We start from the raw sequence: 14,689 nt of genomic DNA on the forward strand, positions 1-14,689 counted from the left end.
TGACATACCAAGTTACTTAGTATATGCAGTTAAGAAAAAAATTGTTATGAAACTATAATATACTATGATAACATTTATATAAAATAAAATGTATATATTTGGATAAAAAATTACCAAAAAGAAATATTTCATTCATTCATTCAACACAAATATATTGAGTATCTACACTATACCTTTATTGTTAAAATGAGCAGAAAAGATCCAAAAAAAATCCCTTCTCGTCATGGAGCTTCTGTTTGGTCATTTCATAAAAAATATTTAAATTATTAAACTGTAAACATTAAAAAAAACAAATGGTACAGGGAAGTGTGTAAATGCTACTACCACTGTGTTAGAACACACACTCGGTTTGTTCATGCAGAGAACAACTCTGGAAGGATTCATGAGAAACTGGGATCAGTGGTACCTTTCAGGGAGGAAAACTAGAGCCTCTTCACCATCCACCCTTTCATATAACTTGGGTTTTTTTCCCTTTTTACCATGTTCTTTTTTTTTTTTTTTTTGCGGTACGCGGGCCTCTCACTGTTGTGGCCTTTCCCGTTGCGGAGCACAGGCTCCGGACGCGCTGGCTCAGCAGCCATGGTTCATGGGCCCAGCTGCTCCGTGGTATGTGGGATCTTCCCGGACCGGGGCACGAACCCGTGTCCCCTGAATCGGCAGGCAGACTCTCAACCACTGCGCCACCAGGGAAGCCCTACCATGTTCTTATATTGTCTATTCTAAATAAACACAATCGTTTCTAATTTTTTGCTAAAGTCCAATAATCAGGAATTGGGTGGAGAAGAATGATATGGAAATGTGAGCATGACATACTACAAAATCAACAAAGTGTTCTGAGAAAAGATATTTTCCATTTTTACTAAAAAAAACTCCAAAATAAAAATGTATTGTAATGACAGGCACACAAAGGAACAGAAGAACCTACACCAAAATGTCAACAAATTACTTCCAAGGGGTGGGATTGTGGGGGGGAATTTTACTTTCTTCTGTGTGCTTGTATTTACTTTTGCAGTTTCCTAAACAAACAAACAAACAAAAACCCCACTCTGTGTGTTTAATAACTTTTTTTTTTTTTTTTTTGCGGTATGCAGGCCTCTCACTGTTGTGGCCTCTCCCGCTGCGGAGCACAGGCTCCGGACGCACAGGCTCAGCGGCCATGGCTCACAGGCCCAGCCGCTCCACGGCATATGGGATCTTCCCGGACCGGGGCACAAACCCGTGTCCCCTGCATTGGCAGGCGGACTCCCAACCACTGCGCCACCAGGGAAGCCCTTTAATAACTTTAAAAAAAAAATGAAGGGACTTCCCTGGCAGTCTAGGGGTTATACCAGATTCCATGCTTCCACTACAGTGGGCATGGGTTCAATCCCTGGTCAGGGAACTAGCATCCTGCAAGTCAGGCGGCATGGCCAAAAAAAAAAAAAAAGAGAGAGAGAGAGAAAATAACAGACCAAAATTGACACCTCTTTCTGCCAGGTTCTCTCAGAGAGAACTGTTGGCTACACTCTCCTTACCCAAGGGGCTATGTGGTTTAGGAAGACAAAGAACAAGTCAAGGGCAAGGGCACAGGGCCAACCCAAAGCCTTAACTGTCCTCCCCTCACTTAGGGAGCACAGGCTTTCCCAACCATCCAGGGTGCCCACCAAGACCCTTCCAGAAGCCCTGGAGACTGATGGAGGACACCCATTTTCTCCCAGGATACCTGGGAGGCAGGGGGCAGGGATCACTCTTCTGGTTTATAGATGAAAGGGAGGCTCCAAGATAATCTGCTTCTTCCACAGATCAGGTGCAGAGACCAGGTCTCAGCTGAGTGTTGAGGGTACCTTGAACACTTCCTTATCCTAAGGCGTGTAGGACTCGAGAGAAAACGCCAAGTTCTGATTCAGTTTTGTCCCCAGCTTCCTACAGAACACAGGTGAGGTAGTGGAGTCAGGGCGTCTCCAAGCTAGACACCACTTTGAATGACATCTCATTCCACCTACAAACCCCATTTCTCAACCCACCTTCCATCCTCTGTCTGCACACACCTTGGGAGCAGCCCAGATCATCTCTTCAGGATGCGTGCAGGAAACTCCTGCTTATACTAAAAGCCTCACCATTACCTCCAGGAAGGGGCCCTGAGGGACGGCTGCTTAGGGTCTCACTTGAAGACCATCACCATGTCAGTACCTAAGGGTTTGTCAAAACCAGCATGTGGGTCTGAAAGGCCTGAGTAACACATTCCTGGAACGAAGCTGGGCAGACACATCCCAGTGTCTGGAACACTTTCTTATGGGTGGATCTGGGTGTGCCTCATGATTTGGGAAGAACTGTTCCCTGGGGGTGTAGAAACCCAGAGGGAGGAGAAGGGAATAGAAAAACCAGTTAGGGGGTGACCTAGCCAAATGGCTGAGCATGGACCTGAGTCACCACCTTCTGTGAGGAGACAGATGTTCAGCCTTGCAGTGGGGAAATTCAAGGAATTTAAGGGGAGGGGTGAGAAGAGAGAGTATTGATGTTGGAAAAGAGAAATAAAAGAAGCTTTAGGGGTCACTAGAAAATGGTGCAGTTTTAACCCAGGTGAAGGACAGAGCAGGGATGAGATTCTACCACATGCAGCTGTCAGAGTTCGGGCAAGAGAGGAAGGCCCCACAGCATCTCTCCCTTTCCCCAGTCAGGGGAAACAGGAACAGCCCACCAAGGACGCCCCAGGGCAGGCAACAGCAGAGGCCAAATCACTTCAAGGAGAGAAGCACCACGCACAGCTGAGGCACCAGGACCCACCAGGACCAAACAAGGGAGGCCCCGGCCGGGCAGTCAGGCTTCTCAGAATGGTCTGGGGAGAACCTAGCTCTTGGAGAACCACTGTACCATAAACTAAAATACAGAGCCTACAGTATCATGGAGGGCAGAGCCTCAATTGTTCCCTGCCTTGGACTTCCATTCTTTGGTAAAATGGATGTTTTTCTCCCCAGATTTATGTTCAGACTCTGATACAATCAAGGATTTGATCTCAAGAGAGTGACTGACACCCTCTGAGTCTTGTAGTTTCCACCTATCACATGGGGTCAATCCCAGCACCGCGGCAGGTATGAGGAGTGAGATACTACACAGGGGCGTGCTTGGCACACTGCCTGAAATACGGGACGTGCTCAGTAAATAGTAGCCACTAACATCATCACCACTAAGCATCATTTTTGTTGGTGGTGTTTTAGGTCTTTGTATAAATTCAGTCCCAAATCAGTAAAAATGTCCTTTATCACTCCATTGGTTCAAAAAAACATGGTCTCACACAGCTAAAGACCTTTAAGTGTGCAAGGAGCTGGCTTCAGTAGGGAAAACACATTTGGTGGCTGGTTGCTCTGCAGATCTCAAATCTGGGGCAATGGGGAAGACCCCCAAGGTACCAGGCGACTCCGATCCTGGGAGAAGACGAATGCCCAGTGGAGGAAAAGCGAGCCTCGGGTACGCGGGCTCCCCAGAGCCCCAGAAGATAAAGCTACCAGGTCATGCTAAGCAGCGTTTGTCAACGTGGCTTTGGGACGGTGGGGTACTCTTTCCCCAAGTACCCACCCCAAACCCTTATATTCACAGTCTTTCACATACCCAAGAAGCCTTAAATCACAGTGATGGATAAGGGTCCTTAAACACACTCTTCGCTTCACTAATATAAGCACTTCTTCCTAACTGGAGGGACGATTATGTGTAAAATGGACATAAGTCAAAAGGAGACCAGAGCAAGCTCTATCTACTGTGCTGCTCATTAGAAGATAAAATTCAGGAAGGAAAATGGAACTTCCTGACATAAGTGTGGGAGGAATGATCTAGACTTCTATTATCCGGGCTTAACCTGTAGTTCTTTTCCTAAGATCCTGAGGCTGGACTTCGGTCCAGGTCAGTGGATCTGCCCTTGTGGGAAATTCTTTTTCTAGCCCCTCCCCTATTCCTCTCCTCCCCCCACATTATCCAAGGAAAGAACGAGACTGCCTACTATCTAAGTCTGTAGGAGGCCAGGAGGCAGCCTCTCCCTGGTCCTGTGCCTGGCACTGCAGCTGCTCACACAGACTGCCCCAGCCAGGCCAGGGGCACCTCCTGGGACATGCCCAAGACCCAGCGGAGGGTCCCTGGGAAGCATTCCTGCACCACCATTCAACGTGCCCCCGCAAGTCCATCTGAGCCTCGTCCTTCCATTCTGTGCTCCCCCAGTGGCTGTGTCTGCAGCAGGTGAGGGGGTGGACACCCCTTGCCCTCCCTCCACACCTCATCACACTGGTCTGGGAATCCTGAGATATCACGCATACTTCATGCCTGCGAGGGGCTCACACTCTAGTGAGTAGGACAAGTTACTACACAGGTGACAAGGACATTGAGAGAAGCATGAGGTTGGGGCCAGGACACATGGGGGAAGGGAGAGAGGCTTGAAGAACCAGGAAGTTGGCCCTCAAGCTGACAGCCATCCCATGACCTAATTTCATCATGTGTACCCAGAACCTGCTAATTTTAAACTTGGGTGGATGCATCTTTTTGCCAAAAAAAAAAAAAAAAAAAAAGGGCTGTCAGTCTAATCTGAACACTCCTTGGGGCATACAGCTGGTTACTAGAAAAACATCACCAACAGCCTCACTGTCACCACCAGCATGGTGGGGATGATCTGCTCCTCCCCCCATGTTCAGTGAAGAAGTTCAAGGGCACAGGTGTGATGAGGAAGAATCCTGACCCCCCTGTACTGGCTGGCACCCCCAGGCCCAGCAGAAAAGTAGTCACAGGAGGGGGACTCTCACTCTGCCCCAGCAGCAGCAGTAAGGCCAGGTAGGATGATCAAAGGAGTAAGTTAATATTTGAAAACGATGTGACCTACAAGGTCTTGATTTCCAAAATATACAAACAGTTCATACAACTCAATAACAAAAAAACAAACAACCCAATCAAAAATTGGGCAGGGCTTCCCTGGTGGCGCAGTGGTTGAGAGTCCACCTGCCTTTGCAGGGGACATGGGTTCGTGCCCCGGACCGGGAAGATCCCACATGCCGCAGAGCGGCTGGGCCCGTGAGCCGTGGCCGCTGAGCCTGCACGTCCGGAGCCTGTGCTCCACAACGGGAGAGGCCACAACAGTGAGAGGCCCGCGTACCGCAAAAAAAAAAGAAAAAAAAAAATAGAGTCATCATATGATCCAGCAATCCCACTCCTGGGCATATATCTGGAGAAAAACATGGTCCGAAAGGGTATATGCACCCCGATGGTCACAGCAGCTCTATTTACAATAGCCAAGACATGGAAGCAACCTAAATGTCCATCAACAGAGGAATGGATGAAGAAGATGAGGCACATATATACAATGGAATATTACTCAGCCATCAAAAAGAATGAAATAATGCCATTTGCAGCACCATGGATGGACCTAGAGATTATCATACTAAGTAAAGTAAGACAGAAAGAGAAAGACAAATACCATATGATATCACCTATATGCAGAATCTAAAATATGATAGAAGTTGATTTATTTAGCAAACAGAAACAGACTCATAGACGTAGAAAACAAACTTATGGTTACCAATGGGAAAAGGTGGGTGGGAAGGGATAAATTAGGAGTTCGGGATTAACATATACATACTACTACATATAAAATAGATAAACAAGGACCTACTGTAGAGCACAGGGAATTATATTCAGTATCTTTTTTTTTGACTGCACCACGTGGCATGCGGGATGTTAGTTCCCTGACCAGGGACTGAACCCACACCCCCTGCAGTGGAAGCGTGGAGTCTTAACCACTGGACCGCCAGGGAAGTCCCTCAATATCTTGTAATAAACCATAGTGGAAAAGGATATGAAAAAATATATATATATATATATATATAAAACTGAATCACTTGGTGTACACAAGAAACTAACATAACATTGTAAATCAACTACACTTCAATAAAATAAATAAATAAATAGGAGTATTTTAAGGTTGAGCACTGGATAAAGGGGGCCTGCAAAGAGAGGAAAGGGAGCCATCTCTCCATAGCAATTTGGGCGGGAAGAGGGTTCCACCCTCCCATTCACTAGTCAGAAAGGCTTCCCGGGGCTGGGTAGAAGATCTTGCAGATGGGGTCTAGTTCCTGTGTCCTACCCCTCAGCAGGCACGTGACTTCTGGCCCACTGCTCCCCCTTCCCAGCCTCAGCCCCAACACCATCCAAAGGTCCAGTGCTGCCTTTCTTATGAAGACCCTGTCACACTTGCGAACCTCTCAGAGAGGGTGGTCACAAACTCCAAGCCTTACCCTAACCACGCATGTCACAAAAGGGGCTATTGGCCTCCCCCGGAGTGGTCGTTAAGTGGAAAAGCATAGAAAAGCACAGCACCTGTCAAGTAGCCACCATGTGCCTCACACGGCTCTCAGGTTCTCTCACTGAATCCTAACATTCCTAGAAAACATTTCCCCCAGTTTACAGAAGAGGAAATTAAAGAAGATTCACTCGCCTCATCATTCTGCAAAGGTCGGCTGTGTTCTGGACACTGCGGCCCCGCACTGAACAAGACAAACACAGGCTTGTTCTTCTGGAACGTACATTCTTGTGTGTGGGAAAAGATAATAAGCAAACAGAAAATAATCCCAGACACTCGTTAAATGCTATATAGAAAACAAAACAGGATGATTTGATTGAGGGACACAGAGGAACAGTTATAGAGAAAAGGAGACTCCAGATAGAGGGAACAACAGCCCGTGCAAAGGCCCTGAGGCATGAAGGAGCTTGACTTATTCAAGGAAGAGAAAGGAGGTCAGAATGGGATGGGGCAGGAGACAAGGCAGGAGAGCAGGCCAGGGCTGGGCTGTGTCAGGTAACAGAGGTGGTGATAAGGACTGGAAATTATAACTGCAGTGGGATGACGGTAGAGGTCTTTAAGCAGAGAAGTGACACAATCTAAGTTCTGCCTGTTGTGGGAAGAATGAACAATGAGGGCCAGGTTTAAAGAGGTTTAGAGAGGCTAAATAAGCAGCTCAAGGTTTCACTGCCATTAGTAGCTTGCATTCAACACCAAGGTTTGTTTCCTCAGTGTCACATTTTATACACTGTAGTATAACACTATACTGGAATCTCGTATCTGACAAAGGGGGGGGGGGCTCCCACTATCTCTGTCATCCCAGGCTTGCTTCCTGCACCAGTCAAGTGAGGATAACTGCTCCTGGTTCTAAGATGACAATTCAACAGCCTAGATGGAAACATACTTTGTATTCATCTGGCAGCATTCAACAAACAAAGAGTATGACATTATAAGCAAGAAAAGCCGTGGAGAAAAGGGAACCCTCCTACATTGTTGGTGGGAATGTAAATTGGTACAGCCACTATGGAAAACAATATGGAGGTTCCTCAAAAAACTTAAACTAGAGTTGCCACATGATCGAGCAATCCCACTCCTGGGCATATATCCAGAGAAAATTCTAATTTGAAAAGATACATGCAGTACTTCCCTGGTGGCTCAGTGGTTAAGAATCTGCCTGCCAATGCAAGGGACACAGGTTTAATCCCTGGTCTGGGAAGATCCCACATGCCGCGGAGCAACTAAGCCCACGTGCCACAACTACTGAGTCTGCACTCTAGAGCCCACGAGCCACAACTACTGAAGCCAGTGCACCTAGAGCCCGTGCTTCCTCAACAAGAGAAGCCACCACAACGAGAAGCCCGCGCACAGCAGCGAAGAGTAGCCCCGCTTGCAGCAACTAGAGAAAGCCTGTGCACAGCCACGAAGACCCAACGCGGCCAAAAATAAAATATTAATTAATTAAAAAGAAATGAACAGAAAAGACACATGCACCCCTATGTTCACAGCAGCACTGTTTACAAGGAAGCAACCTAAATGTCCATCAACGGATGAATGGATGAAGATGTGATATATATACAATGGAATACTACTTGGCCATAAAAAAGAATGAAATAACGTCATTTGCAGCAACATGGACGAACATAGAGATTATAATACTAAATGAAGTAAGTCAGAAAGAGAAAGACAAATACCACATATCAGTTATATGTGGAATCTAAAATATGATACAAATGAACTTATTTACAAAACAGAAACAGACTCACAGACACAGAGAACCAACTTATGGTTACCAAAGGGGGAAGAGGGTGGGGAAAGGATAAATTATAGGAGTTTGGAATTAGCAGATGCAAACTATTACCTATAGCGTAGATATACAACAAGGTCCTACAGTATAGCACAGGGAACTATATTCAATATCTTGTAACAAACCATAACAGAAAAGAATATGAAAAAGAATATGTATATGTATGTATAACTGAATCACTTTGCTGTACACCAGAAACTAACACAACATTGTAAATCAACTATACTTCAATTAAAAAAAAAAAAAAGAAACCCAGGATTTACCCTAATAAGACCAGCTTCGAGTCACAGGTGACCCCGAGTATCAACCCGAGTGAGTTTTCTATCTCTAACCTGAAAAACCTGGACAAACCCGTCCTCCTTCAAGGTAGGCAGCCCAACAGTGAACTAATACGGCATTATGGCATGGGTGAGGCACAATTAATGGGGAATTGCCTAACCTCCTCTTTTTTTTTTTTTTTTTTTTGCGGTATGCGGGCCTCTCACTGTTGTGGCCTGTCCTGTTGCGGAGCACAGGCTTTGGACGCGCAGGCTCAGCGGCCATGGCTCACGGGCCCAGCCGCTCCGCGGCATGTGGGATCCTCCCGGACCGGGGCACGATCCCGTGTCCCCTGCATCGGCAGGCAGACTTTCAACCACTGCGCCACCAGGGAAGCCCTGCCCTGCTTCTTTGAGTGGCTGGAGGAGAGATTAGAACAATCTTGCTTATATACAAAAGGCTGAGGATTCTCAGGTAGTTGAGCTGGTTGAGTTTATACTGCTCTCAGAAATCCTTCCTGCTAGAAAGGACCAATGAGGTCAAAGCCATTCCTCCTAAGCTATGAGCAGAACTAACAACCACTCGAGCCTACAACGAACAAGGAAGCCCAATTTCCACGGCAGGCCTCACTAATTTATTTAGCCACCACCTCCAGAAAAGGACCAAGACCTTACTGCCTGGTCCACCATCCCACTGCCCCAGCTTTTTAATTGAACCATCAAGACCTGAATTTCTTCTCCAGATGCCTAAAATGTGCTTGCACCTTGGGCCATTCTGTTCTGGGAAGAAGACCAAGGGAAGCAGAGGAAAGCCACAGCCCAGACAAGCAATGCAAGATGGAGATAGACTAGGTATAGGAAAAAAGAAAAAATAATTTTACTAGAAGGCAGCTACCTCCTGATGAGGAAAAAACCCTGTGGTGACTTTTTAGGCAGAACTCCATAGACATCGGGTGCAAATGCACTGGATATGAGACCTGTTTGTGTAGGGAGCCAGGTAATCCACTAAGACCTTTCCCTCCCTGTATTGGGTTGAATGGTGTCCGCCCAGAATTCATGTCTACCCAGAACCTAAAAATGTGGTCTTATTTGGAAATAGGGTCTTTTCAGATGTAATTAGTTAAATTAAGATGAGGTCACACTGGATTAAAGTAGCCACTATTCCAATGACAGGTGTCCTTATAAGGAGAGAAAATAGATACAGATAGAACACCATGTGACAACAGAGACAGAGATGGGAGTGATGCCTCATGAGCCAAGGAATGCCAAGGAGTAGCATGGCCTTGCCAACACCTTGATTTTGGACTTCTAGCCTCCAGAACTGTGAGAGAGCATATTTTTATTGTGTAAGTCCCCAGGTTTATGGTACTTTGTCCCAGCAGCCCTAGGAAACCAATACATACCTTTATTTCACACCTGTTCCCCAAACCACCCTTCCCAGTCTCAGCCCAGGGGCAGGAGACAAGACACACAGGCCACATCTCTAATCCACCTGGACTCTTCCACCTTCCTGGAGCCCATCAGCACTTCTCCTTTTGAGGTGAGGGGGAAAGCAGAGATCACATTTCAGGTGCCTCCACCTTCTGCCACCAGCGGCAAACTGGCAGGGGAGTGTTTGTTGTCTCCCCACATTCTCTTAGTTTTGTAGCCTCTCCTTTATTTATTTATTTATTTTTTAATTTTTTTTAACATCTTTATCGGAGTATAATTGCTTTACAATGGTGTGTTAGTTTCTGCTGTGTAACAAAGTGAATCAGCTATACGTATACATATATCCCCATATCCCCTCCCTCTTGCGTCTCCCTCCCACCCTCCCTATCCCACCCCTCTAGGTGGTCACAAAGCACCGAGCTGATCTCCCTGTGCTACGTGGCTGCTTCCCACTAGCTATCTATTTCACATCTGGTAGTGTATATATGTCGATGCTACTCTCACTTCGCCCCAGCTTCCCCCTCCCCACCATGTTCTCAAGCCCATTCTCTATGTCTGCGTCTTTATTCCTGTCCTGCCCCTAGGTTCATCAGAACCATTTTTTCGTTTTCTTTTTTTAGATACCACATATACGTGTTAGCATATGGTGTTTGTTTTTCTCTTTCTGACTTACTTCACTCTGTATGACAGACTCTAGGTCCATCCACCTCACTACAAACAACTCAATTTCGTTTCTTTTTATGGCTGAGTAATATTCCATTGTATATATGTGCCACATCTTCTTTATCCATTCATCTGTCGATTAGGTTGCTTCCATGTCCTGGCTATTGTAAATAGTGCTGTGTAGCCTCTACTTTAGTGTTTCTTAAATCTTATTCAGTCCCATCCTAGATATATTTGGGGTGGGGGCATTAACTACGTATGCCTTATACTATCATTTACCTAATTATTCTTTATGTAAAGTCACTACTTTTACTTAAATTTATTTTAAAAGGAACTACATCGTTACAATATATGGAAAATCATCATCAGTTAGCCTATGCAGAACTTGCTCGATATATATGTTTTTAAATTGCACATTAAAGTAAATACACGATGATTATTTTTTTTTAAGTTCATTCATGTACCCTTTAAAATAATCTCGGGTGACAGTACTATGGGAAATACCACCTTAAGGGGTACAGTTTAGTTGTCTGAGAACTCTGGGCTCCTAAGCAGAAAAACCAATTTAAGCTCTCCAGTCTCGTTTCTCACCTCACGACTGTCCCAGGAGGAGGCTAAGAGCAGGAGGGAAAAAAAGCACCGGGAGTTTCTAGTTCCCACGCAGGGCGACCTGAGGATACTGAGTCGAGGGCGAAAGGGACTTTTTAAATACCCAGCCCTGCGAGTGACAAGGGCGGGGATAGACTGACCTTCTCGCGCAGGGTGCAGTGGACGTCCGAGGCGACACGCCCTTCCCACCACGGCTCATCCATCATCGAGTCTACAGCGCCGCGACGCGAGGCTACCGGGCTCTCAGGGCGCACCCTGTGTGGACACGGGCAACTTCAGCGGCCGCAGCGCGCCCCCCGGCATCCCATCCTCTCTCGTCCTCGGCCGGGGTCTCTGCCCGGCGCCCCCTCCTGTCCCGCTCAGCGGAGCTGGCGGTCGCCTCCCATCCCGGGAAGGTTGCAGTGCCCCCTCCCCTCTATTCGCGGAACCTGAGGCGACCTGGAGCTGTGCAACAACTTGCAGAATTTTTATCTTCCCTTTTGCACAAGTTGCAGAGAAAGTTGCCGACTTCGCTAGCTCTCCAGAGGCCAGGGCTCTGGCAGCGGCCACCGGCTCGCTGTCCCCAACTCCTCCCCCGCCGCCCAGCCTTTGTCCTGCTCCCACATCCTGCCCTCCAGCCGGGGCGAAACTCACGCATCCCTCTCCGGGCGTGGGGGGCTGCGGGCGCAAGGCCCCCCCGGCCCAGGGCCGAGCTGGCTGTGCCCTGGGGTGCCTGCACGCGGATGGGCCGTAGCGCTGGGCGCTCCACGCTCTTGACTGCCGCCTCCGTAGCCCGGCTAGCCCCCGCCACCGCCGCGCCCCTGCGTGCGCTCGGGTCCCTCCGCGGCTCACAGCCTCGGGGCCGCCGGGGGCCTTCCTCCCTCGCCGGGGGAATTGGGGGCCGGGCCTCGCGCATGCGCCTCCGGCCCCCGCACCCCGCGGGGCGGGGGGCTGGGAACTGGAAGTCTTTCTTTCGCCGGCGCTGGCTGCGTTTCCTGTCAGCCCTCCTCCCCCGCCTCGGTGGAAAGCTTCCTCTCACCTTCGCATGGGCGCCGGGTGGCCTCCTGGGCACCCCGAGGACTCACGCGGGCATCGCTGGGACCGCGGCGCCAGGACCGCGGCGCCACCTGCGCGCGCCACTCGTGAAAGGCGCGGACAGAATGCCCCCAGAAAGTTCTCTCTCCCGCGTGCGCTGTTCTAGCCAACCTTTCGTCGGTTCCACCTGGTTGTTGTTTTTTTTTAATTTCTTTTTTTTTTTTTAACCGGCCCTGGAATGGGGAGGTGGATTTCCAAACGGACAGTTCCCACGAAATCGCCAGAAAATCCGCTCTTGATTATTCACGAGTCCCTGATTCTAAAGGAGGCTCAGTAAATCAGCGGATATTTTTTTGTGCTCCTGCAAGGTATAAATTGTACGCCCTACATTGGGAGAAAACCAGTCTTTTTGGAGGGTCCGCTGGATGGAAGGCATTGTCTTTTTGATTGTTTTCGGAAAGGCACGCCCTTTAATCAGCTCCTCTGATGGCACAGAAGATTGATTGGTTTTTGTGATTCTTCTGGACGTTCACAGATCTGTTTCAAATCCAGCTAGCAGCTGGGTGACTTTTGCCATGTTCCTCAGACTCTGTAAGCTTGGAACCCTCATATGTAAATTGGGAATAAAAATTGCACCAACCTGCTGGAGATACTGTATCATTAAATAAGATACTTCATATAAAGGGATAATCGCCATGCCAAGTATAAAACAAATAGCTGCCACTAAAGAGCCTTTGGTTTCTGACTGGTACCCAAGTACCCACCTGGAAAAAAAATTTTAAAATCAGCTTTGATAAGCTTCAGTAGGTGCTTAAAGAGAAGTTTTAATATAAAAAATAAATTTAAAAAACTGTGAAAGTGAAAAATATCTAAGAATAAACAATAAGTGCAGGCCCTTAATAAAGAAATTATAAAGGTTAAACATAATAAGAAAGGCTTGAAGAAACAGAAATAGGTGAAAATATCAACTTTACTCAAATTAACTCAATAAAATTCTAACGATTGTGGGTAGATGGGGGTGGGGGAGGGATGACAACACTTTTCTAACACTCAAATGGAGGAATATCTATGACAAAAGCTAAGATTTTTATATTTTAAAAATGGGGTATAGATCTATATATTGCCGGATCTTAAAACATATTGCAAAGCTATAATTCAAACAGTGGTGTTGACACAAGAATGGATGGATAAGTATCAGTGGAATAATAGAAAGTTTAGAAACATATCCTACATACTTAAAAATTAACTGTGTGATAAATGTGGCATTTCACTTTTGAGGGGAAAAGGATAAATTCTTCAATAAACTGGACAGAGGAAATTAGTTAACTTGGGGGAAAAAAGTAAAACTAGGGATTTATTTAAAGCATCATCAAAATAAATATAAGAACTTGTCAAATGACAAAACTAAAACAATTTAGTAATGAGTTTGATGTGCTTTATTTAAGGGAAAAAAATTCATGAATTGGGAGAGTGCAGTGCCTCACAAGCGGTGGAACATTCTTCCCAAGGGATTTGGGGGAAAGCGAGTTTTATAGAGCATTAGAAGGGACAACGAGGAAGCAGAGCATGATTGGCTAGGAGGTCCTGTTTTCTAGGGTAAGGTGAGCCAGCTCTAGCTGAGCTGGAGGACTGTGATTGGTGTAGTTAGGTTTCCTAGACAGCGAGGTGTTTCCCATAAATGCAGGCTGATTTAGGTTTAGATTTGTGATGTAGGCCAGGCCACTGGGGCAGCCTCCATTTGGTGGATCCCAACATACAATTTAACTTTTTCAAACCCAAAGAACTACAAAGAAATATCAACTCACCCCCCCTAAAAAAAAAAATCACTAGAGAACTAAAAGAAAACGCAGGTTATTTCAGAGGAGAAGACCTAGAGCTTAAGAAACAAAAGGCCAGGATGAGTATATATATTTTAATAAATATGTAAGACTTAGACATCAAATATCACCAAAAGGGAAAATGACAAATTGAAGAAAATGTTTTTAACAAATGTGGTAAAGGTTGGTCTTACTATATAGACCTCTTGTAAATCAATACATATTATAAAACGCTAATACCTGAAATGCAGAAAAGGATGAACAGGCATACATGATAGAAGAAATTCAGGGACTTCCCTGGTGGTCCAGTGGTAAGGAATCCACCTTCCAATGCAGGGGACGCAAGTTCGACCCCTGGTCCGGGAACTAAGATCCCACATGCCACGGGGCAACTAAGCCTATGTGCCACAACTACTGAGCCCAAGCACCTCAACTAGAGAGCCGGTGTGTCGCAAACTACAGAGCCCATGTGCTCTGGAGCCCCTGCACCACAACTAGAGAGAAGCCCACATGCCACAACGAAGATCCCACGTGCCTCAACTAAGACCCAACGCAGCCAAAAATAATAAATAAATATTTTTTAAAAAGAAAGAAGAAATTCAAATGGACAATTATCATTTTTTAAATGCTCATACTAGTAAAGACATTAAACATGTTTTAGAAACAAGGTATATCTTTGTCAAGAATTTTTAAAACACAATACACAGGACTGACAAATATACAGTGTTGGTGGGAATATAAATTAATACCATCTTCTGAAAGACAGTATCACTCAAAAACCTTAAAAATGTATCATTGTATCCAA

General features: G+C 46.3%; 1 protein-coding gene across 1 annotated transcript in view; it reads right to left on the reverse strand.

Moving 5' to 3' along the window:
* Positions 1 to 11,948, reverse strand: part of CCNJL (cyclin J like) — a gene marked incomplete at its 5' end in the record, with an annotated part of 55,202 nt that extends 43,254 nt beyond the window's left edge. The window contains 4 exon segments of the mRNA XM_082620694.1: positions 11,194 to 11,308; positions 11,687 to 11,700; positions 11,702 to 11,830; positions 11,832 to 11,948. Of these exon segments, the coding sequence (XP_082476820.1) occupies positions 11,194 to 11,308; positions 11,687 to 11,700; positions 11,702 to 11,830; positions 11,832 to 11,948 (375 nt within the window).
* Positions 11,949 to 14,689: the final 2,741 nt, after the last annotated feature.

This window comes from Mesoplodon mirus (genome assembly GCF_964341445.2).
Source record: "Mesoplodon mirus genome assembly, chromosome: 5".
NCBI lineage: Eukaryota > Metazoa > Chordata > Mammalia > Artiodactyla > Ziphiidae > Mesoplodon > Mesoplodon mirus.